The sequence below is a fragment of the Hippoglossus hippoglossus genome, chromosome 1 (assembly GCF_009819705.1).
Source record: "Hippoglossus hippoglossus isolate fHipHip1 chromosome 1, fHipHip1.pri, whole genome shotgun sequence".
NCBI lineage: Eukaryota > Metazoa > Chordata > Actinopteri > Pleuronectiformes > Pleuronectidae > Hippoglossus > Hippoglossus hippoglossus.
The window spans coordinates 18,768,712-18,793,531 of NC_047151.1; the positions used below are offsets into that span (position 1 = coordinate 18,768,712).

Sequence of the window (24,820 nt, forward strand, 5' to 3'; positions counted from 1 at the left end):
TCAAAAGACAGACTGGCAGACCTCAGAACAGTTTCTTTCCTTAGTTTTCATAGTATTTGTTACATCACAAATTCATACTCTTATTTGCAATATTCTTTTCTATTCACATGATCTTCACAAGCACCACTTGTTTCTGTAACATCACCAACCAATACTGTCAGAATAAAAAGTTTGGTTGAAACCTGGAGCCTTTATTTCTCTCACACTATCCTCAAATTCAATCCACTTATCTCATGGTACTATAGGCCAATTCCATTTTCTGATGTAGATCATGTGATGTGGTCAAAAGCTCGAGGAGGCGCTGAGATTGTTTTGTCAACTGTTTCCAGGGTTGAACATAAACTTTGCTTTCAGTATTAAAAACAGAATATTTTTATCATTGGTTTCTGGTCAATATTTTGACCTTCGCCAAGCAGGTTATGTTTTCGGCCCTGTCTGTTGGTTTGTTTGTTTGTCTGCAGGATTACGCAAAAACTACAGATCAGATTTCCACAATACTTGGTGGAAGGAACATGGGCCAAGAAATAACTCAATTTGGTGAAGATCCTGACAAACGGACAATGGAAGATTGGATGTTATTTGACGTATTCACCGATTTCCCAGAGAATAATTCATGGATCTTGATGAAAAAATCTGCCATTTTTAAGGAACTGATATCTATGAGTGAGTGTAATTTGATTTAATTTAAGGAGACTGCTGGGCCTTGGTGGATGTTCGGCTGAACTGAATGCAACTCCAGTTATTATAGAAACTGTTCAGGTTCACCCACACATGTTATAGAACTTCTAATCCATTCTAATTTCAAATTCGTTATCCATATTTGGCCCATATGGCTCAGACAATTGAAAATCTGAGGCAGATTTGAAATACCTCTGCTCTGTCACCAGTTGTCCTGCTGTAAATATCTATTGCCGTTTAAGAAAATCAATAACGTAGATGTAACAGATGCCCAACTGAAAGAGTTAATACATCATAAAACTTAAATAACCTAAAGAGTGAATGTGAGGACATTGCTGACTGCCGGTCTGTTTGCTTCATCAAGCCTAAATCATCGTCTCCTCACTCCTCCCATTGCTGAAGCAGGATCTTACAACTGCTGGTAGCTGTGGTTTTTGGCAAACAGCTCCAGACGGGTGAACATCCAGTCTAATTACAAGTTTCTTTTGCATGGCTGGAATCCGAAGTGAGGTTAAACTAGGAATTCTCTAATCTTATTTTGGGCCTGACCATATAAGGACATCCAGGAAACAGTTATGAGCCTCAGGAGGGAACATGTATAATTCTTTATATAGGCTTTCTAAAGCTATTTCCAAGAACAAATCCTATTTCCAATAACATTGTGTAACTGTGAGGAAGTTAGGTTACAAACAGGCTTGTTTTCAGTTTAAAGTATCGTTAGTGTGTTAAGACCTGATGAGAATGTTTGATACATGAAGCCGTCACAAGCCTATTAAAGATGGCAAAAGGTTAATTTTCTCCATTTATCTCAAATTCTCTCCAAGTTTCTCCAAGTATCTTGCATCTACCCTTGAGCAAGGCTCTACGTCCCACATACACCTTGTCGCAATAAATAAAAATAGAACCTGTTGGGTGACTAGATATTAAATAAAAAACATCCATTTCCACACCGGAAACAGGCAGGTCCCTGTCTCGCCGTCCTTCCCCCTCTGAGTGGGTGAGTTTGTTTTTTCTACAGGCCACAAACCCTATGGTTTCCCATGCTGAACTATATTTCACTAAGGGCTTGAGAGGGCGTGGAGAAAATGTAGTGACTGAATGAAACAGCTCTGTGTGTGTGCATGTGCGTGTGTTTGCGTGCATTGTGTCATCATGTGTATGTTTTGAGCTCGCTCTCTCCGGAAACAAACACACCTTTTTTGCGTGTCGACAGGAGAAAGAGAGAGAGAGAGGCAGAGAAAGAGAGAGACATCCGGAAGGAAGTGATGCAACTTAATTGAAGATGCTTATATACAGAGCTTGAAGTTTCCTGCAGCAGATCCACACATTCAGCTCCTACTGCCTCAACCACCAGCTTCCATACGTGGGACTGAACAGACACTGGCTTCTCCTCCTGTTTGCTGCTGACGGACGACTAACTTCACCCCTTCACCGCTCTCCATCCAACAGACAAAGAAAGGTAATGTATTGACTGATTATGACATATTGATTGTTTTCAACTCTCTGCTTTGGCTCGTGACTCATATTTGTTTATGCATGCACTGATTTCTAGCTCTTTTATTACCATATCTCCAAACTTAGTTTTCCTTTTCCAGCTTTGAATGTGCTTTTGTTTTACCATGTTGCTAAGTTTATGTTTTTCTTATCATGTTTGCAGAAAAATGAAGATCACCATCATAATGTTTTGCCTCATTGGAGCAGTTTTTGCCAACCCAGTAAGTACGAATCTCTGAAAATAAAGCTCTTGAAACTGGGTGTTACTTATGTAATTTGGCCACATTTATAAACTTTGAAAAATTACTCTTTTAATATATTCACTATTAATACAGTGGCTCAGTAATAACATACTCAGAACAATACTACAAAAAGTCTGCAGAATAGCATAACAAATGTCAAATATCATCATAGACCTGCACTGTTTCTTGTATTTAGATTTTTAAGCTAAGTAAAAAAAACTATGTGGATTGGTAGGTATTTTAGAACGGGCCTATATATTGTAAAATACCTACAAATCCACATAGATGGATCATGTGCATCTTACAGATCCACCATCTGTGGAATAATGTCCTCACCTGTGTGTGTTTCCTCTGACAGATTTCTTTCAATGCCCTTCTGGACACAAGTGAGCTTGATTCAAACTCGGTGAGTGCCATCAGATATGAACTCCTCCTGGTGGAGCTGTGCTTTACAAAAAACACCACACAGTTTACCCATAAATCATTTGACTGCAGGCTTTCTGTGACAGTCAGCAGAAAAACTAACAATAGGTGCGGTTATTCTCCGACTCCTCAAGACCTCAAGACAATTCCCATGTCTGCACCATTTATGCAGCAACTGCTTTTGGGTCTTAAATGATGGATGAGTCTTGAATGAATGTCATAATTGTTGATGCCGCAGTTAAAGGGTATAATTAAACATACTGGGGTGTGTGCTCACGTGTTTTTCTTTTCTTGTTTTTCCTCAGACTGAAAGTTCGTCTGTTTCACAATCGTCTGAAAATAACACCTCAGAGCAGGTACTGTCTACGTGTATTACAGTCATGAGTAAATGATTATTTTCGGATGCAGCCTTTCAGCATTGTGTTTGACTGCTGAGCTCCACCTTAATGGATTTGTACTCCTCTTTGTTTTGCAGAGCTCTGAAGAAAGTAACTCAGATCAAGTGAGTCACTCCGATTTTTCTATTTCCTGCAAAACTCCTGAAGAAAAATCATATTATTCTGATGTAATCGATCTGCTGAAAATGTGTCTGACGTCATCTATGTTTGTTTGCAGAGTTCAGAATCAGAATCGTTAGAATCCACATCAGAGGACAAGGTGGGTTGTACAAACACTTCATCTGCATATACTTAAAGCATAAATTAAGCCTGTTATTGTTGGGTTCATGATCTCAAATCAATCATATGACAAACCCTATACTCATAAAAATGAAGATAATTATAATAAGATCAAGTGAAAGTGAAAGTTAAAAGAAATAAAGGAGAAATATGGAGAGAAGTTTGTCTAACGAGTTGTTTCTTTTCCCCCCCCAAAAAAAACAGACATCGGAGGAGAGTGACAGTCAGTCAGATGAGTCAGATGGGGTAAGATGAAAGAAAATATAATATTCTACCAAACCTACTTCATTTGCAAAATGTTACCATATAGTGCAATAATATTTCGGGTCTCCACTCATTATTCACTGTTTTTCCACAGAGTGACTCGATGACTGAAACCAGAGATAACAGCATGAGCAGTGAGGAGAATGTTCGAAGGGTGAGTTACACGCTCTTAAAACTCTCGCTTTAAGATAAGATAAGATAAGATACGAAAAAAGACAAGATAAGATGTTTCAACCACTTATTTACGTAATCATATCAAATTGCAACTTCATAGAAAAATTAATCATCATATTTCTTCAATTTAAACCTGCAATAACTGTTTTTTTGGCAACTTGAGGGCATCAGAAACAACACAACAGGCACCTTTTTGTTAATGTAGCGGACTTTTAGCAAACAATTAGATAAGATAAGATAAGATAAGATAAAATGAGGTAGACAAGATAACATGTGAAAGTATATAATCAATAAACAATAAAATGAAAAATAAAATATAGGAAATATGTACATAATCACATATTATGTCTAGAAAAAGACTGAACTGATATTACAGATGAGTAACACTGTGTCGGTCATTTCTTTCTGCATCAGAGTTGGGTTCAAGTCTTTCATGTCGTGCAAGACCTGAGCGGCGAGGACAACAGCAGCACAGAGGTCAAAGGTCAAGAGGAGCAGCTGAGCACCCTGGAGCCCACCCCCACGATTGATAATCAGGTGGATAATCCCAGCAGCAGCAGTGAAAGCTCAGACACCAGTGAGGCCACCGCTGCTCCCACCACCAGCGAGAGCAGCAGCAGTGAAAGCAGCGAGACCAGCGAGACCAGCGAGAGCACAGAGGACAGCGACAGTGCCGAGGTCCAGCAGATGAAAACCAGTGACTGTGTGAATGGAACCCAGAGCTGTGAAAGCGACGAGTACCTCTTCCACGATATAGGAGACGACGCCCATTACGGTGTGGACAATCTGATGGCGCCGGATGACGACGAGAGGGAGCTGACTCTACGGAGATGATCACGTGCACTCGTGCAGCTTTAATTTTCCCACTATGAACTACATAACCATTATAAATGACTTGAATGAAGACTCTCATGTTTCCTCTTGCCCATCGCTTCTGAATGTTGATTTCCTGCATTATACTGTTACCTGCAGCTGATTTATTGTGTTACGTGTGACTATTATTATGATGTAGCCAAGTATTTACTTTGTTTTGATAATAATAAACAAATAATATAACCCTGGTATTGGGGACTTGCATGTTTTAATATATTTAGACATGGCAAGTAAAGGAAAGTAACACAATTACTAAGTAACATTACACTTCATTTACTTGAGTATTTTCAATGAATGCATCTTCATAATTTCAGTCAACCTCTTTTGATTTGAACTCACTTTTAGTAACTACTTCATTAATATTATCACAAAACGTGTGATCAGACTCTTACTATTACTTTCAAAGTAAAATACAACATCTTCCATGTGGTTAGCGATGCTCGCTAGTGAGATTGTTTTGAAAGCTCCTAATCCTAACATTAGATTTTTTAAGCCAACAATCAGCCAGCAAATACAACCAGCTACATTAGACAGAATAGATGTCAATCACACGCTTAAATGTGGGAAGTCTTGAGTTAGTTTTAAACCAATGTCGAAACATTACCAAAAAAATCCTTTCATCTGTCTGCCTATATAAAGAACAATTCCCTCTTTGCGTCACATGGCCGGTTAGCTCAGTTGGTTAGAGCGTGGTGCTAATAACGCCAAGGTCGCGGGTTCGATCCCCGTACTGGCCACTGACGTTTTGCTTTTTCTCCGACATGTCACACTGGCTCCGGAACTGTTAATCTGTCCAATAGGACACGAACTTTAATGTTTGCAACACTTCCTGTAGCCTACCCACTTCTTAATAAAGAGACAGTTGCATTTCTGTTGAATGAATCCGTTCATTTGGTTTTTTTTAAAGATTTTTATTGTGAAATATTTGCAGGAGCAGAAGATGCACGGCGTCATACTCTATAGTACTGGTATTTATTGAGTACACACTATACTATAGTATACTTTTATACAAGGAAATACTGTAGTTATACCAAAAAAACCCACAAAGGCTGTAGTCATATTAAAGGTTAACTAAAGAACTTCCGGTTATGGGTAGTAGTCTCTCTTTTGATCTATTTCTCCCTCTCTCTCACTTTAACTTCCCGTAGCAAAAAAAAACACTAACTGTACATATTGCACAACTATAGAATACTATAGTACTTAAGAGAATTTTTTTATTTCTATATAAAAAATAATGTTTCCTACTTTCATATGTTCTATACTTACACACCATATCAAATTCCTTGTATACGTAAACCTGCTTGGCAATAAAACCCAGATTCTGATTCTCTCTCTCTCTATCTCTTTCTCTCTCTGAACAACTGGCAACCATGACACGCTGCTGGTGTGGCCCGGGAGCGATACTGTACTTTACAATATGATGGTGATATACCATTGTGATATAGACACATGTACATCAATATAATGTGTTTATATTTTTTTTTCTCTGCCTGGATAAAAATGTATCACCAGATGGCGACAAAGTCAACTCTTCATGCTGCTGTGTTTGGTGAAAGCTCCTGAAATCCTCCACGGGTGATTTCACCAATAAAGAAAAGATCTCTGCTCAGTTTTAAAGGGGACATAGCATGCCCATTTTACCACAAGTTGATATGGTTCCTTGGGGTCTTAATGAAATGTCTGTAACATACTTTGGTCAAAATACCACAAGGATCATATAAAACAGCCCTCCACAGAGTGACCTGTTTTGAGTGCCTGTTCCTTTAAATGCTAATGAGCCAGCTCCCCCCTCTCCCCCCATGATTTTAAACGATATAAATTACATATTTTATATGATATAAATTATCAAATATGCATCCCATACTTTGTATTCCCCTTGTTGTCCTGGAGTTTTAATTTTCCCAATCACATAATTAAATGTCCCCCTCTGCCCATCCACTACAAGCACACAAGCAGACAGACAGAGAGAGAAAGAGAGGGGTGGGGGGGGCTATGAAGACCATCATTTACCCCCGAACCCCGACATTCAACGGGTACAACAACAAGCGGAGAAAGCAGAATCGCGGGCTGACCTTATATATACAGTCTATGGGGCTGACCAGCGCGGAGAAATGCTCGTCCCGTGTGAACAGCCAGGCGGCTACGCGCTTGAGAACGGCGCTGCGCTGCCTCGCAGCGGCGCTTCCGCGTCCGGTGTACCCCGGCGTAACTACTGTAACCCGGCGTAACTACTGTAACCCAAGACCATGTAGGGAGACTTCCAGTTCCTTGTTACGACACAATACCCAGGAAGCGCAATCGAGTCGCTCAAGCATGACGTTTCTGACTTAGAGGAACTGTAACAAAACGCGGGAGTGTTTTTTCCCCAGAGTTTTTGGGTTGGTAGACATGCCAGATACCCACATTAACCTGTAGAAGCACTAACAAAGTGGAATTTGCATGCTATGTCCCCTTTAAATGAAAGTTACCAGCAGATGTGACAGAAACACAACACAGAGCACTTTGACTAACAAATAACAAACTAAAAGAGAAGTGATATCTTCACAGCATCCTATTGAGTCATCACATTTCTATTTCCAGGTTGGCAACATGTACATTTATTTTTAAAAGTTCAATTCTGAGGTAAGATCTTCTCGTGCTTTTGCCACTTGGAACTTCGGTCTTCTCTTTAAACACATAAACATGTTTTCAATCTTAATTTCAAGCAAACTAGCGTAGCAACCATTTTCGTATTTTATCTTTCATTTCTGTAGCAGGTGGAGGCTCATGAATACCCAAAAATATAGTTACTGCTGGAGAAAATTCACACTGATAAGTCCAACCTTTTATTTTCTTTCTCAAATCTGTACTGAAATTGATCAGAACACAACTGTCTTCAATTTTTAACAAAAGAAATATTAAGATTTCGTTCTTACAAAACATTTAATAATACATATTTACATGTTTGAAAGTTAAGGAAGAACAGAACGTGTCTAAAGACATCCAGCATGAATGACATGCATCTGCATTAACAAACGATAAACTGAAATAAAGACATGATCATAAACATTGTGTTACAGTCACAAATATTATAAACAATATTCAACAAAGCATGTTTTACAAAACTAGAACTCATAATTAACCAGCAAAAGTCAAGTTTTGAACCTTGAACCTTGAACATGTGAGTGACTGTGTCCTCTTTGTGGAAACACTGTTATCTGGGAAAGTGAGACTTCAGGTGCTCCTTCAGAGCTGGTATAGTGGGGAGCTCTTTGCGACACACGTGACATCGGAGAGGAAGTTTCAACAACTCACTGCTGCCTTCTTTCACTGTGACTCTTCCATTGGTTTCAAGCATCTGAACGACATCTGCAGATAAAGAAAAGTGCACGTTTGCAGCAAAGTGTCCGACTGAGTGAGGAAGTGAGAAAAGTTCAAAACAGAGTGAAGTTACTCTCACCTTGAGACTCAATGAAGTAGTCAGTGGTGAAAGAGTTCCAGTGTTTTTTGTTCTTTAAACAAGGAGAGTCAAAGTCCTGGCTAATAACATGGAGATGAACATGACTGAAAAAGAAAATAATACACAAAATGTGTCAACATCAAATACAGTATCCGCTGATCATCATCCTCATGAACTTCAGGCTTGAATTTGTAGATAGCAGTGTTCTGTATTAAGCAGAAAGTGCTTATAATTTAAATAATTTTCCATTTATTATAAGGGGGTATATTCTATTTTAACTTCTTCCCATTTTCCAATCTTTTAGGGTAATGCTTACACATGTGTATATCATCAATGAATGACTTCTTATTTCTCTTTAGTATGTGATTCAAGAAGGGTTGTTTTGCACCCTTTCTCATGTTCTGTAATTAATGTCATTCTGATTCAAATTTAAAAATCTGTGTTAACAGAGTAATTTAAAATCGTTTTGCTGAGAACCAGAACTGAATTAATTTCATGGTATTTTTTTTTTAAAAACCTAACCTCCAGAAAACATTGAAAAAGAACCATTTAAAATGTACATTATTTGCATGAAATGGGATAAAGCATCAGATATTACTGACCTCATACTCGGGATGACATGGTACCCTGTGCGGAAACTTAGTGAGCTAGAATCAGGGCACTGCTGAACCATCCGGTCAGCAACCTGCTGCATGTGTTTCACCAGGTCACAGTGCTCGTCACGCAGCGCCTTCAGACTGGGGATGACCTGCCATGGGAGGACCAGCCAGTGGTAGCGAGCTTTGGGGTATTTATCTTTGATTACGACTACTTTATCATCTTTGTATATCTAGAAGAAAGGAAGGAGGGGCTTGGTGAGTAACCTCAATCCACGTGTAAGCATCACACCAGCTGTAAATCAGTTTTTTTTTACAATCGCTACCTGCATCTTTGGGTCTTGCATCGACGTCTTCAGACCTTGGCTCCAATGACCAACACTTTCCTACGATAGATTTCAGACGACATGTTTATTTTGTATTACATACGTTCATGAGCTCTGCAATATTAAGACACACACTTGTTTTGTTCTTACACTGGTTTTTGTAGCTTCTCCAGGACTGACTGACACAGAGACCTTCTCTGTCTCTTTGGCTGCTTTCATTTTCTGAGCCTCTCTCTGGCTCTCTTTGTCCTCTGGAGCCGACTCCCGAGGTCTTTTGGTGCCACTGTGGTTACCAGTGATATCCTCCTTGAACTGTACAGTGTACGGATAGAGCTTATTGACGATATGAAGCTGCTGCCCCGGCTTCATTTTGACCTCATTGTCTGCACCCACCACTACAGAGTCTACGGAGGTGGGATTCCCACCCAGCTGTGGAATAACAGATAGAGATGAGAAACAGAGTGTCACACAACCTGTGGAGGAACATTCAGTGATCACTGAAATAAGTTGTGTGTCCAAAATGGTGAGCAATAGATAATCAAAATAACAGCAAGGACTAAAGTTATTTAATTAAATTCGGAATAAGACATGATTCGTATTGTTTTCTTGATTTTACAGGAAACAAAATAAATGTTTTCTAATGTGTCTTACCTGTTTAACTTTGACATAACCTTTGTTGCATTCTGCTTTCAATTCAACTGGTTGGGGAGAGATAACATTTTAACAGGTTGCAATGTGCTTTGAATCCTTTTAAATGTTATGTACAAAAAAAACACAAAAATGCATAAAGAATTTCATAACAAATGTTAAAGAAACAAACATTCTATTCAATCCTAAGAAAATACCAGAGGGGCTCGGGTTGATAAATGTGAATCTACATAATCAATAAAGGTAAATGTGTATGGTAAAAGTTTTGTCTTTAGATTTGTGCCTTTTCTAAAAATGAAACAGCACTAAATATGAAAATGAATCTAGAATCTTTCATGTCATTTTTGGCCCAAAATGAATCTAAAGTAGCAAGATCACAAGGCTAGTGATGAGTGTCAACATTCTTACATTTAACAAGATGGAGCCATGAACTAATTTGCTTTTTGTTATAAAGATAACCCTGAATGATAAATCATTTAGCTGTACAATTATTTTTGTCCATTGACGAAACAATGAAATGTACAAATTTAGATAGTTTTGTTTGTAACCGGTCTTCGTATTGTATGTCATTGTAACATCCTCTGTATGATGGAAGCACCAGTACAAGTACCAGTACTGTAGTTTTTAATGTACTTCGTTACTTTCCTGTCAGGTTCAAACATTCTCACACAATGTTTAATTGAACTTGACTTCATATCGTTTGCTGTTTGGTGTATTTGAACTGGACACGTTTAGCTACATGCTAACCCAGTCAGTGTTACCTTGCTGTCGGGAGCACTTCTTGTCTTTAATGGTGGTTTGTGGACCTCGACCCAGGACGACAGTCTGCAGGTGGGGCAGCTGAATGGGTTTGTGACGCCTCTCTTCGCTAACGAGCCAACAAACCGGCATTTTAACATTACACGTAACTCGTCCTTTTTCCACTTATTGTTCAAAACCTGTCGCTGGCGGCGCCACACGCTTGTTTTGGTGACTCCGCCGGTCGCGGGAAAGTGACGTCACACGGAAGAATCTGGAAGCGTCGCATCGCGAGCCGAAGTCTGCTTCTCGAACTTGTGAGGATTCCCGTGACTGACTTCTTCTAAGGTCTGAAAAGGTGAAACCGCCGACACTCATTTTTCTTATCCTCCTGTCTCGTTTGAATGATTCTTTTGTGTTTTGGTGCCAGAATAGCAGGGTAGCTAGCGTGTTAGCATTCGCCGGGCTACCAGTGCTAAAGTACGTGGGGCCTGATGGACGTGGAAACGTTCTTGTTTTCCGCCTGAGCTCAGTAACAGGTAGCTGCTGATTCATCAATGCGTCCATGAGAAGTGGTCAGTTATAACATCAGTTAGCGAAACAAGCAGCTAACCCCCTGCTTGTTATCCCCCCAGGGTCTGACATCCTGTTATTACACTTTATATGTGAAGTGTTTGATCTTATCACCTTTATTTTTATTGAAGAGAGTTGAATTACTGTGGCAAACAGATGTTTAGTATCGGCCTTTCTTTAAACGTTAAAGCTTTTGGTTACTCTCGATGTCATCAACTCATAAAACAAGTGTGTCCATCCTAAGTGCTTAATGCTTAGAGGACCCCCCCTCCTCTCAAAAGGATCTGGACATGTAGTTTTCATTCAGACCCGTTCACCCACTCCTCTAAAGGTCAGTGGTGTTTTTCCTCTTGTTTACACACACATAGTTCAACATGTACCCAGTGGGGCTGGGAGGGCCTGTTCCTTCACCTTCTACTAGTTTCAGTTTCAATTCCCTGGAACCACCCCAACAACATTTGCAGTGTTGCTGATACTCTGTTCTCTTTAGATATAGTTCAATATCAGTTTGCTGCAGGTGCTGTTTTTCTAGTCTTACTTAAAAAGGCCTTTAAAATGTGTCATTTTTCCAGTTTCACTTTGGTGCCATTACGTGTTCAGGACTGACAATTGAAATACTGTTTGTGTTTTCACTTTCTTTTAGTGTTGGAAGGTTTTACTGTTAAAAGCAAACATGGTGAAGGAAACCGGCTTCTATGACACATTGGGCGTGAAACCTAATGCGACTCCCGATGAACTGAAAAGAGCCTATCGCAAACTTGCCTTAAAGTATCACCCAGACAAAAATCCCACAGAAGGAGAGAAGGTAAGGATCTTTCATTACGGCCATTATCATTAACATCTGTATTTTGCTATTGTGTAATAGTTGTATAAGAGTAAATAGAAAACAGCTGTTGGGCAACTTCTAAGTTAACCAGTTATCTTATTTTGTCAGTTTACAGATATGTAATAGTTCTGTAAGCGAGTTGAATTGGGATTGCTTTTAATCTTTCAGTTTTTTCCATGTGTCGTCTCTTTTTCTTTTCTTTATTCCTCATTTTGTCTAAATAAAATACCAGATGAAGATGTGTATGTTTTTAAATAAAAGGTCTCTTGTAATCCCAAGAAGGGATGGACCAAATGTATCTATGACACAGAAATTAAATATATAAATATTTTCTTGTTGTATTTGTACGGGGCATGTTAAAGTAATATTTAAAAAACTCACTCATTCTCATTTTTCTGCACACAATAATAACAAGTTAGATACTGTTGTATAAGCTGTGTATTGCCAGAAAGTTTAATCCCAAGTTTGTATTTCCTCGTCTCTTTTTGTGTCACAGTTCAAGCAGATCTCACAGGCGTACGAGGTGTTGTCAGATGCCAAGAAGAGGGAGGTGTATGACCGTGGAGGTGAAAAGGCGATAAAGGAAGGAGGAACCGGCGGCTGTGGTGGTGGTGGTGGGGGGGGCTTTGCATCGCCTATGGACATCTTTGACCTGTTCTTTGGTGGAGGCAGTCGGATGCACCGAGAGCGAAAAGGTACGTGGTTATATCAAAATAATCACTGATGAGAATAGGTCTTTACACTGGCTGTACATCAATTGTTTTATTTGTGACTATGCCGTTTCTTCCATAGCATTATTCTCTTGATCAGTATTTTTCTAACCTTTTTTTTTTTTATTTATAATTTTGGATTGGTAGCAGAAGTTTAGGCTTGTTTGTATAAAAACTTAAAACCATAATATGTAAAGAAACTGATATTAAAGAGTCATTTAACATTGAATGATATTGTTCTGTTATTTGTCTCATAATATAATGTTTGTGTTCCAACCCAGGGAAGAATATTGTTCATCAGATTACAGTGACACTGGAAGATCTTCATAACGGAGCGACAAGAAAACTTAACCTGCAGAAGAATACTATCTGTGAGAGATGTGAAGGTACGTCTTTGACTACACAAGTCACTTATATACTCTCATCAGCCGACTCGTTTGGTATTCCAGGCAGACTTCTCAGCACACGCAGACCCAGGAAGGGCATAAAAAGGCTCTTTGTCCAATAACAAAACACATCAGTCTTCCTGACCTTACTTTCCAGGTCAACACAGTTTATAGCTTGGAATAAGCTAAGTCTAACACAAAGATTGAAAAAAAATGTCCCTTTTGTTTTTTGTTAGGTCGAGGGAGTCGGAAAGGAGCGGCACAGATGTGCATGACCTGCCATGGCACAGGCATGCAGGTCCGCATGCACCAGCTAATACCTGGGATGGTGCAGCAAGTGTCCACAGTGTGCCACAGCTGTCAGGGCCAAGGACAGAGAATCAGCCACAAGGATCGCTGCAAAACATGTGCAGGCCGGAAGATCATGCGTCAGAAGAAGATCCTGGAGGTCCACATCGATAAAGGTTAGTGAGCAATAATCTAATTGTATTGGTTTTTATATGTTTATGGCTGGTTTGAGATCAAACTAAAACAACACCTGATCATTCCACTGCAACAGGAATGAGAGATGGTCAGAAGATTGTTTTCCATGGAGAGGGTGATCAGGAGCCAGGACTTGAGCCTGGTGATATCGTCATTGTCCTGGACCAGCGGGAACATCCACGTTTCACCAGGTCAAATATTCTCTCTTGTTAAATGTCTGTCACTGATGTTTTCTGTGGTAGCAGATTGAATGATGGTGATTTTATGGCAAAGGTGACAGATACGTGACAAACATTACAAATAAGACAGAGGCATAAATTCCTGCTATGCAGTTGAGAGAGTAAAATTTGAAAAGATTGCTCGAGGCAACATTTGACTTTGTTGCCTGTTTAAATTTGAATTAGAAGCTTCACAATCTACATTAAGCGCAGCATTACACTTTTTAAATGATCCAGTTCACCCCGTAAACCTTGTTGTTTTTTGTCCTGAACTTGTTCTTGCTGTCGTCATCAGGAAAGGAGAGGACCTGACCATGTCCATGGAGTTACAGCTGGTTGAAGCTTTGTGTGGTTTCCAGAAACCAGTTCAGACACTGGACAACAGAACTCTCCTCATCACGTCACATCCAGGTGAATCCCATCATTCAGTGCACAGCTCGTTGGTAATCAGAGCTGATGTCTGACAGTTAGAATCATTCACCTGAATTTGATCAAACAAAATGTTAGATTTTGTTGAATTGAGGCTTGTCACAGTCTGTGTTGGCCTCCAGGAAATAAAATTCCATCATCATTTAGCCAATTATGGGTCAAAATAATGTTTTCAGTTTTTTATGAGTAATTTGACTCATGTTTTTATTTGATTTGTTTTCACAGGAGAATTGATCAAGCCTGGAGACACAAAGTGCGTCGTGAATGAAGGAATGCCCACATATCGCAGACCGTTTGAGAAGGGACGCCTCATTATTCACTTTTCAGTAAGATAATATTTTTCAGTATCCACTTTAAGATACAGATGTTTCATTTCTGTAAAAGGAAATCATTTTAAATCAGCCTCACATACACAATAAGAAGTTAGCATTTGTGCACAAACTGTCGAGTCATGGTGCTTAACTGTTACCATGGTTGTTTCCATGAGGTGGTGTTCCCAAAAGCCAACTTCCTCCCTGAGACCAAGCTGAAGGAGCTGGAGGGCTACCTCCCTGAAAAAGTGGATGCCGAGCAGCTAGACCGTATGGACGACGACCTCTACATCTACGCCGACCTGGAGGACTGTGACTTGGAGAACAGAAAACGGAACCACCATCAGTACTACTACGTGGATGAAGACGACTACTCCAACACGGGAGGTGTTCAGTGTCAGACGTCTTAAACCCGCTACTGCTTTGTTCTCATTCCAGACACCCAAACCCTCATCTCTGAAGAAAAGCACCTTTTTTTGAAAAGTTGAGCAATTTGTTGCTTTTCTTGAAATCATAACTGACATTTTCTTTTAAGTTGAATCACGAACACCCTCCTGATTTATTTTCATATGTAGATTTATTGAGTGGAGTGTCAAAGTTCTAAAACTGAACTTGGATGCGGGTGAGTTTGATTCCTCGTCATCTCTGGGACCTTTGTTCAAATTCATATTTTTCCCAATCACACTGTGACCGAGGGCTGGTTTCATAGAAGCAGAAGAAAAACCAGGACTGATTGCTTCTTCTGCAGTTCCACTAAAACTGATGGCCAATATTCATCTGAAGATAACCTCCACCTTTTATAGTGTTACTAAATCAGTTGTTGTGAACTACTTGTTGATGACTCGTTCAATCGCTTGTGTGTGTGTGTGTGTGTGTGTGTTGACCCAATCTTCAGATGGTGGTGGTGTAGAGGGATATGCATCGATACTTTACCCTTTTAAAGGGCTATTTTCTAAAAAATTTTGACAATGTGACAGGTTTGTAATGATTCAGGCAAGAGAGTATTTAGGTTCAAGCCACTTAAATGTAGATTATTCCAACTAATATTTAAGTTTAGTTAAATATTTGTACTTTTGAGATGCAGTTAGTTGTCGAATTGTTGTGACGCCACCGTTGTTTTTGTTTTGGCAACATGTGTGGAAAGGGGAACATCTCATACACACAGCAGGGTAGGTACTCGGAGACAATAGAAGTCACTTTATTTTGAAAAAGGATTCCGGAAACTGTTCATCTAGATAACTTCACTCACACTTTCATTAGGTATTTTAACGTAATTCTGTTGTACAGTTAAGATCAAATATTCAGGCCCCTAATTCCAAAATACATATTGAATTTCTCAAGTGCCAAGTTGCACTGAAGCTTAAACGAAAAACGTGTGACAGATGTTTTAGTTGTTTTTTAAGAAGTCGAATGTTGAGGATTTTTCCAGATATGTGATTTTAAAATCTTTGCAAGATGTAGATTTCAGTACATTTTCTAATCTCGTTTTCAGACCAAAATCTGGAATTAGAATAACACATTCTATTCAAGTATCTTCTTGAAGGCTTTTTGCTGGTGTCGGCCCATTAAGTGTCTTTTTTTTCACCTTGATTCTAATATTAATAGTAAACGCCATACTGGACTTGAAGTCGGCCCAGCTGATACCTCTCTGTAGTGTCTGCCTGTTGAAAGCCTTATCAGAACTTAACTTGAAGCGACATGATAATGCAGTTTTTTCATGTGTTTGTTAATTTTGCCTTGGATATTGTAAAACACAACTCTGCTCACAGAGGCGAGGTTCCTTACAGTTGTTTGATTGTTATTCTTCAAAGCAGATGCAAACTTATGGTTCGTCAAACTGTTTGGGCTATTTAACTTTTTAAGTGTTGTCAAGGTCTTAATTTGACTGTTTGCATGTTAGGACCAATGATCCACTTGTTTGTGTTCATGTTTTCTAATTAAATGCAGTTTGATGGTCTTTCTAAATTGTGGCGTTAAGATGTGTCAGAGGGATTTTTCCCCCCAGAAAATCTACTGATCTTTATGAAAATGTGTTTTATTTTAAACCATTAAATTACTGTTTTATTACATTAAAAACTGGAATAGTACTATTATCATTTAGCCAACCTCCCGCTGTGCAACGGGACACTTGACATCAGTTGAAGACTTTAAGTTATTATTTTATCGATTATTTTAATGATTGACATCTGGATTATTAATCAGCCGCCTCTGCCTCTAAATGTGAATCTTTACTGTTTTTATTTTTCTGTAACAATAAATTCAATATCATTTGATTTGGCACATTAGTTATTGTAATTGATAATTTGGCATTATTAATAGTGATGCTCAAATTATCAATCAACCATGGAATCCCTCGTCTAAACTGTCAAATATAGCCTGGATATTAATGATAACGAAACGAGAAACAATAGTGAACATTGTAAAATTAAGCATTTTCAATCCACTGTTACAATATTCATTTATAATAATAATAATGACGATATAAAGAGAAGCATTGTTTTGTTGATTTAAAAAGATTAAATGAATTATACACTTATTATAATTTCTTACTTTGGTTTTTCTGGAAATTCAAATATTTGGTCATTAAGAGAACAGATAGCTCAGTGAAGTGTTATGTGCAATAATGACAAATTAAGTTTTTTATTGATAATCAATTTTCAGTTTGCTGGCAGTGTGATATACACAACAGAGATAATATAGAAAATAAAGTGCAGTGACTCAACATTATTGTACAACAATGGCATTAATTACAGTGACAGGTCGAGGCAGTAGCTCCGTCTCCTGCAGGTGTGCGTTTCCCACCAGTTATTAACTGTGATGTGATCACGTGAAAACATTTATTACACACACAGGATACAGAACGTGACACTGGAGCTCAACCGAGGTTCACTGCTAGTCGTCATGCATATTTTGAAGTACTAAACGTACTCTAGCGCCACATTCAGACAGTGTAACTGAGGTAGCATGCAAACAAATTATTACATCTGAATCATCAGTGAATCAAAAAATACAAAAGTATAGTTATTAACCAAACACTTGACAAATCATTTACCTGAAATTGTTTGTTTATGCCCAAACACGAGGCGGCTTTTTGTTAAAAATATTTCCACGACAGTTCACCATCGTGCATTTTCATGTCTAATAAAGACAGAAGAGATGAAAATGGGGATTTAAACTGCTCTGGTGAAGTTGGATCCACGAGGAAGACTGTGAACAGCGTGGAGTATCAAAACATGATAAACGGTGCCTAAAATGATTCATTTTATAAATTATTGGCAAAAGTATTCATTGAGATTCAATAAAATAAAGTTCAATAGATGAGTTTTACAATTGGATATTATTGATATTATATATTTTTTTCTTATTGTCAGTAAATACAAGGATAAGACCAAATGAAACAATAACTTGATTCCACTCTTTTTGTGACAATAAGAAAAAAGGAAATATCTATGATCTTATTCTTTCATCCACCAACTTTTTTTTTGAGTTAGCTTTTTGTCACATTTAATATGAAACCGCTTTCACAAATATATGGCGAAAAACTTTCTTTAGCTTAACATTTTGAAACCAAATAAACTGTATTTATTTAACAATATCAAAAAACTCAAACTTTCAAATGTCAAAATTAAACTCTTGACTGTGGAAACAGCGGCTGACGAAACAATCACACCAGAAGTCTTAGCAGCTGCTCTGGAGTTTTGGTCATATCACAGTTTTACAATTCCATGAAAACTTAGAAAAAAATCTATTAATGAGGATCATGTGATATGATCGAAAGCTCTGGAACAGCTACTATATGCAACATGTAGTGAGATTGTTTTCTCAGTCCATTCCCTGTTTTATAATTTACTTACGGATTCATATTTATAATATTAAAGTTGTTACAGTCCAATTTAAAAGAAATGAATGAATTGGTTAAGAACTTAACGCTCTGTAGGTCGTCCATGTTACGACGGCATCCACAGCCTCAGGAGGCCGTCCTCACTGTATGTGGCAATCAGATTCTCGTGTGGATGGTGAGCAATGCCGATGACGTCTTTCTCATGAACCTGTGGGTGCAGAGGAACACAAATCACCACACATTCTCCGTTCCTTGTTTTACATGTTAGCCCCCTGCAGGAAGGCTACACAGCAACAGTCCGATAAATAACACTTGTTTCCCATAGAGTCCATCTAGAGTGTGGGAGAGCTGCCTCCTCTCACACCCTTGAATAATGAGCTTACTGTCAGCGTTTTCTCCAGCCTCCCTGTCGTATAGTTGAAGCAGTACAGGACCAGATCCTCTCCCACACAGTAAATCCACTCCCCGCGGGGCGACAGGGTGCAGCACACAAAGTCTGTGGCTTCCTTCCCGTCTGAGCTGAACGTCTTCACGGTCTGAGGAGACAGAGCAGGAGACAGTTCTACAGCGATCTATGGGCACTGTGTGGGTGCTAGCACAACTAAAAATATATATTTTGTGTATACCTATATATGTATGTACGTATGGTTGTGTGTGGGTGGAAAAAAACAACATAAAAAAATCTTAAATTTAAGATTTGATGCTTTTTCGTCATATACGATAATAAACTTAATATATATGGGTTTTGGTTAACCTTGAACTGTGGCAAATTTTTGGGACAAATTATTGGCAAATTATTAAAGAATAAAAGTAAGTGATAGCTGCAGCCTAATTCCTTTATCAATGAATATGAGACTAATTATTGTATTGTGAATAGAGTTTCTCTCGATACAACAGCAGCTTTTAGATTTGATTGATTATTCTGGATTGCTTATAGGTCACAGATCTCTCACCTGACCGTCCATGCTCAACACGACCACTTTGCTTGAGTGGCTGCAAACCACAAAGTGCTCTGGGTTCTGGGGAAGAGGAATCACGTTGTTGATGGGGACCTCTGACGTCTGGGACAGAGATTTGACAGTGTGGATGCAGTCGCTCGTCTTCGTGTTCCAAATCTAGAAAACAGACAGGGAATAAACCCGCAGTGAGACACGTCAGCATACTACAGCACTTTCTCAGACCTGAGTTATGGTTCAGTCAATCATTTAATCTGGCTCCATACAGTCACAGCTCATACTACCTTCACGGTGCCATCAGATGAGGCGCTGATGATGTGGAATCCATCTTGAGTGAAGGATGCATCATTCACAAACGATGAATGGCCATTTAACTCCTTGAGTGTCTTTCCTGACCTCAGTTCATGGATTCTGAAAACGAGAGTGCTGGATAATTTAGCATCACAAAAGCCATCACAAATAAAAGAGCAGCTCGGACTCATTAAGAACCATTTCTATTCCACTCATGAGGGGATTTCTTTTTTTTTAAGAGCAGATAAAACATGTTGCTGAGCTGCAGATGTTATTTTTAGCCCCTGTGGAGGGACTGGGTGCAGATTAGCTAAACCATGACAAAAAGCCTAATGCTCACTGATTCACTCCGTCTCTGGGAGGGTGATTTTTGCGTATGTAAACAATTCCGAATCCCAGCGAGTGGAGGAATGCGACGCCGCAGCTTTGTGCCTGAGAACATGGTTTGTCCACTACACCCACACAGCACATGTGCTCAACTCCTTGGCTGTGTGAGGAGGAGACAGACACAGAGAGAGAACCAAAGACGTTCTTCCCCTTTTTGGAAACTGCGTATTTATCTGCATCCACTGCAGAGGTGTGGCGTCCCAATGGAATTATGGAGTTATTTAAATGTTTAAAAAACAAGTCAGTCAAATTGTAATTAACTAATGTTTAAGTGGACAATTAATAACTAGAAAAAACCTGAAATAAACCAATTGCATAATTCTTAACTTATAGTTTTTAACCTCTAATAGTCTGACCCTATATTTATCTATTTATCTCTGTTTAATGTTCAATAAAACATTGTTTAAATGTAAACTATTTGCAATGCTCTCAACTCAGTAGGCACAGTTTGTTTACAGCTTCTCTAAAGGTCAAATATGGCTTAAATGAGCAATGTCACTACTTTAATTGTGAGTGTAGCATGACATTACCGTGCCCATACTTCCTATACTAAACTACTAGTCAGGCCTCTACCTTGACTTATTTCGTGTTCAGTTTAAGCTTCTCAGTACCGTTACTGTTGCCCCCACCTGATGGTCTGATCAAATGAGGCACTGAGGATCTGGCTGCTGTCCATGGAGAAGCACAGACTGGTCACACCTTTGCTGTGAGCGTGCTCGAACCTGCGCAGACACAACCCGCTCTGGATCTTCCACACCTACGACCAAGACGCCCAAAACACACAGATGCTCATTTTAGGGAGCGGACATCAACACTACTGGTTAAGTTTCTGCACCATTTTTCATTTTCATACTGAGTAAATTAGCTTGAAAGTCACTTTAGTTGTTTGCAATCAGGGCAAAATCTAGAGAAAGTCAGTGTTTTACTATATAAACATGGTCCAACCTTTATTTTGCCATTCTGAGATCCGGTTGCCAGAAGATCGGTGTCCTGGCCAAAGCACATACACAGCACAGCATCATCCATCATCATGAAGCTGTCTTGTGCCTGGTACTTTAAATCCTTCACACACACACACACACACACACACACACACACACAGCAAACAGCAAAACAATTGAAAAATAAATACAAACAACATTAACAGACTAAGCATATGGACTTAAAACCATATTTTTACGATATGTGTTACGATATGAAAAAAACTTACCTTACTAATTTTTCCAGTGTAGAAGTTCCACACCTCAATGAACCCGTCCACCGATCCGGTTATGAGGTACTTTCCATCAGGAGAGAAACAGGCACACTCCACATGTGACCGTCGTCCAAACTACACATAAAGAAATCACAGAGGTGACTCGTCAGCACTTTCCTCCCAGAAAAACACGTTTCCCTGATCAGTTTGCAGTAAATCATCCAGAAACACAGAGAAATAAAAACACATTATAAAGAAGTGAGATCAGGGAGAGATGAAGTTGTGCTGCTGCTGCTGTGAGGCCAGACCTCTCACACTCGTAACCTTGGGCAGGGAAACGCAAAGACGAGCAACTCGGGCGGCTCCATGTGGAAGCAAGTGATGAAAGCACAGCCGGAGCCTGAGATAAGTGCCTTCAGGTGAGTGAAGCAATTAGTTCTGTGTGTGTGTGTGTGTGTGTGTGTGTGTGTGTGTGTGTGTGTGTGTGTGTGTGTGTGTGTGTGTGTGTGCGCACCCCATGTATTGTGAGGCTAACGAACAAGGACATTCAAAATAACTGCAAACAATTCATCAATCAATCATTTACTCAAAATGCACTGAGTACCTCTGCAGTTTGACAGAGTTACAGAAGAACAAGTGATGCTCTGTCCATCAGGCTCTGAGCTGTTTACCTTGATGTGTCGGTACAGCTGCGTTGGGAAGCTCTCTTTCACCACATGTCTCTCCTTGTTGCCAGACGTGTCGATGGGGCTTTCTGGGGAGAGATGACCTGGAAGCTGCTGTAGTCTCAGCGACTGTGGACCAGAATGACAAAGGGTCAAGAGAAAATACAGAGACGTTGTGGCTTTTTTACTCAGGAGCTCAGAAAATAGGGAACCAATGGTGCTGTGGTCCTGCAACAGCTCACAACGAAGAGAGTGATAGAATCTTTCACCTTTCTTCCACTTTTAATGATTTTTTTTAGAGGTTTCAATGTTTGAGAAGTTTTTCATGTTATTTTGTCGATGTGCTCTAGTCGAGGGTTACAAACAGAGGACGTGGCACCTTGATTGGTTCCTATGGCCTAACTCTGTTTTGGAATTACTGCTGGTGAGTGTTGACATTTTCCGGTTTTAATTATGATTAAACTTGATTGTAAGAGTGTAGTTGAGAATATAGAGGAGACAATCATTAAAAAAAAGTTGATTGAAAGGAAAAGGTTTGGGGTCTTTAAGAGCCTCAAGTCGAGGTGGGTTTCAGCAGTGAAACAGAGAAAGAATAAAGGTCTTGGTGAAGTTGCTTCACCTGTCATATAAGTGGTAAAAGGACTAATAAGAAGAATATCGATCATTATACTCACACCAACTTGTTCCAGGAGTCCCATGAGGCGAGAAGGAGGCACCACACTCACCTCCCTCACCAGCGCCTCAGCTATCGCCCTGCGTCGCTTCTCCTTGCTGCTCCCCTTCGGGTACGCCTGCATTAAGAGGAAGAGAACACGACTTTGTAAAGCACCTGTTAATCTACGATGTTGTTTCAAAGTAGGGGAAAGACCTTCGTCGTCTGACCTCACGAGGGTCAAAGTAGGAGCACGACAGCAGGTTCTCCAGGTGGACGTATCTCTCCGGCTGAGTCTGCTTCAACATGATCATGGGGTCGGTTTGTCTGAGGAGCGAGCGAGCTGCTCCCACCTCCCTCATCTCAATCAGCTCCATCACAACCTGATGGACGGATCACATGCTGCCAATTCACACAAAAAACAAATCCAGCCAAGAAAAGCATTAGCTGATAAAAACTCGAGGCTCACCTGCTCGTAGAGGTCGATCAGCGTGTTGTCTGGCAGCTTCAGGGACTCGATGGCTAACAGGACAGAGTCCCAGTGGCCGCGGTTTATATCTGCGATGAAACTGTCGATGCTCTCCACCGTGTTGAGGGAGACGGTGGTTTCCTCCTGTAAGGTGGTCAGGGTCCGGTAGAGGTTGTTCTCCTTGAGGTACTGCATTATCAGGCGGATCACACTGCAGAGACCAGAGGGCAGACTCTTACAACTCAAATGTTTATATGAGGGGGTGAACAGTAGTTGTTCAAGCGGCTGCGTTCAGGATTTACTGATTCTAGATTTGAGCAGGATTTCTGAGTATCTTTTCATTTCTTTAGAGGGTCAATCACATCCACTTGATAACGATTCTGAGCAAACACATGGACACTTTACATGATGTTCCAGCCGGGGACACAGATTTTCTGGCACATTCGTCAAAATAAATGCCCATACTATGAAATAAAGAATACTAGATAATAAAGAAAAAATCTAAAAGCAAGTATACTACTATTTATTATACTACTGTGAAATTATAACCATTTAAATATATAGAACACATACCATTTTCATACTCATATTTATATTGTATACCATACCTGATTTTGACAGTCTGCTGTTGATACAGTCTCCCTTATTTATCTTATTATAATAACATATGGATCCTGTGTCATGGGGACTTTCAGCTCCCACTTTCCAGTCATTTGCTGGGTGTTTCCACAACTCCCATTATGTGACTCTAAGGATCACTGCAATTGCTTTATGACTATAGATGAAATTCTCTGAGCCTGTTTTTACTGCAGAATTTACTCGAATATTTAACCTCCCGCTATAAGAAACCAACCTCAACATCACTTTTATTCTCACAACAATGATGTACGTGTGTGTGTGCGTGTGGGGGTGTGTGCGTGCGTGCTTCTGTGTGTGTAGTGACTGCAAACCAGCCTGGGCACGCCCCTCTCTCTCTCTCAGTACAATCAGTTGGAACATCAGGTTAAATGGCTCAACGCAACATTAGAGCTGCACTGACCACACGTTACCAAGCGTCATTGAAAAAGACGCATATGTTTAAATTACACATTTAACCACATGTTATATCCACATGCACATGATCACACATTTAATATGAACATCCACTTTGTATACTGACGCAAACATCACATGGGAATTCAATCAGTGAAACATACAATCTTCCAACTGAATGCGTAATGCACAAATGGTTCTCACACCCGCAGCCTCCTAATATTAAAGAAAAACTCTTTTCTTCTATTTCGCACAGTCAAACATGTGCTTTTCTTGTTATTATTCTTCAGACCCTCACTGAAAACTTATTATTGAACAGATTAAATGGACACTCACTCCGAGGGCTCCATCTCCACGGCCATGGCGCTGGTGTTGTCCCCCGCTGTTGCAGCACCGGACTGACGGAGTGGCGGCTCGCTTCTCGCCAGAGCCACGTGAAATGCGTGTGCTGAGGACCACCCACTACACGTGCTCCTCTTGTGTCTCCAGCGCCTTTTCTGTTTTTTGTTCTCCTTTTCTTGCAGAGCAGAAGCAATCTCAAACCGTGTGACTGCCGCCGCCTCGCAGGGTCGTGGCGCTGCACACCTCCTCCCTGACGCATGAGGATGTAAAGAAAGCAACATTTTTGTGGGTGCGTTGTGTGTCTGTGCTCTAGTGATGCTGCAGCAGCATCAGCATCAGCACCACCGACAGAAGCTCGTGGCTCAGAGCGTGCATGCGCGCCTCCAGGATCCATTGTGCATGAGCCAAAGACATTAAACGTCCTCTGACTGGAAGTCACATCAGTCCTGCTCATCAGTATGCAGATACAGAGCTGTGTGCGT

The 24,820-nt window shown here is 39.9% G+C and overlaps 4 protein-coding genes and 1 non-coding gene across 11 annotated transcripts in view; 3 read left to right on the plus strand and 2 right to left on the minus strand.

The window, feature by feature from the left end:
* Nucleotides 1–1,943: 1,943 nt before the first annotated feature.
* On the plus strand, nt 1,944–5,008 carry scpp1 (secretory calcium-binding phosphoprotein 1). Of its 4 annotated transcripts, none has more exons than XM_034595392.1 (9): nt 1,944–2,137; nt 2,336–2,393; nt 2,773–2,820; nt 3,143–3,193; nt 3,313–3,339; nt 3,453–3,494; nt 3,716–3,760; nt 3,873–3,932; nt 4,367–5,008. In XM_034595392.1, the coding sequence occupies exons 2-9, from the start codon at nt 2,340–2,342 to the stop codon at nt 4,784–4,786; spliced, it is 747 nt and encodes a 248-aa protein (XP_034451283.1). In that variant the 5' UTR covers nt 1,944–2,137; nt 2,336–2,339; the 3' UTR covers nt 4,787–5,008. The 4 variants fall into 4 exon arrangements, with proteins under 4 accessions (XP_034451283.1, XP_034451272.1, XP_034451300.1 ...); XM_034595381.1 differs by having other exon boundaries at nt 1,945–2,137; nt 3,716–3,757; nt 3,870–3,932; XM_034595409.1 differs by having other exon boundaries at nt 1,946–2,137; nt 3,719–3,760.
* Nucleotides 5,009–5,488: 480 nt separating this feature from the next.
* trnai-aau lies at nt 5,489–5,562 on the plus strand. Its single transcript has one exon. It is a non-coding gene; the product is annotated as a tRNA-Ile (tRNA).
* A 2,166-nt stretch (nt 5,563–7,728) lies between these two features.
* Nucleotides 7,729–10,873, minus strand: aptx (aprataxin). Of its 3 annotated transcripts, XM_034594158.1 has the most exons (8): nt 10,596–10,855; nt 9,838–9,884; nt 9,580–9,615; nt 9,337–9,498; nt 9,187–9,246; nt 8,867–9,093; nt 8,265–8,368; nt 7,909–8,173 (listed from the first exon to the last, which is right to left on the minus strand). In XM_034594158.1, exons 1-8 carry the CDS (start codon nt 10,723–10,725, stop codon nt 8,019–8,021), a joined length of 921 nt encoding a protein of 306 aa, XP_034450049.1. In that variant the 5' UTR covers nt 10,726–10,855; the 3' UTR covers nt 7,909–8,018. The 3 variants fall into 3 exon arrangements, with proteins under 3 accessions (XP_034450039.1, XP_034450049.1, XP_034450057.1); XM_034594148.1 differs by having other exon boundaries at nt 7,729–8,173; nt 9,337–9,615; XM_034594166.1 differs by lacking the exons at nt 9,580–9,615; nt 9,838–9,884 and having other exon boundaries at nt 10,596–10,873.
* dnaja1 (DnaJ heat shock protein family (Hsp40) member A1) lies at nt 10,810–15,670 on the plus strand. The gene is made up of 10 exons (XM_034594144.1): nt 10,810–10,920; nt 11,789–11,950; nt 12,468–12,666; nt 12,963–13,067; nt 13,304–13,531; nt 13,627–13,741; nt 14,064–14,179; nt 14,423–14,523; nt 14,685–14,983; nt 15,026–15,670. Exons 2-9 carry the CDS (start codon nt 11,819–11,821, stop codon nt 14,916–14,918), a joined length of 1,230 nt encoding a protein of 409 aa, XP_034450035.1. The 5' UTR covers nt 10,810–10,920; nt 11,789–11,818; the 3' UTR covers nt 14,919–14,983; nt 15,026–15,670.
* A 1,447-nt stretch (nt 15,671–17,117) lies between these two features.
* The window catches only part of LOC117766780 (WD40 repeat-containing protein SMU1-like), a 7,885-nt gene continuing 182 nt past the window's right edge, over nt 17,118–24,820 (minus strand). Inside the window, exons 1-13 of one of the 2 annotated variants that reach the window (XR_004614744.1) lie at nt 24,333–24,820; nt 22,965–23,175; nt 22,726–22,878; nt 22,518–22,634; nt 21,850–21,972; nt 21,194–21,313; nt 20,929–21,045; nt 20,613–20,740; nt 19,590–19,716; nt 19,303–19,464; nt 18,733–18,885; nt 18,179–18,557; nt 17,118–17,715 (exon numbers count right to left, since the gene is read on the minus strand). The exon at nt 24,333–24,820 is cut by the window's right edge and continues 182 nt beyond it. Coding sequence is in view for 1 of the 2 variants with exons in the window: in XM_034594133.1 (XP_034450024.1) it covers nt 18,456–18,557; nt 18,733–18,885; nt 19,303–19,464; nt 19,590–19,716; nt 20,613–20,740; nt 20,929–21,045; nt 21,194–21,313; nt 21,850–21,972; nt 22,518–22,634; nt 22,726–22,878; nt 22,965–23,175; nt 24,333–24,619 (1,800 nt within the window). In the remaining variant the exon portion in view is untranslated. Of the gene's footprint in view, nt 18,558–18,732; nt 18,886–19,302; nt 19,465–19,589; nt 19,717–20,612; nt 20,741–20,928; nt 21,046–21,193; nt 21,314–21,849; nt 21,973–22,517; nt 22,635–22,725; nt 22,879–22,964; nt 23,176–24,332 lie in introns of both variants that reach the window. The other variant, XM_034594133.1, reaches the window with a different exon arrangement.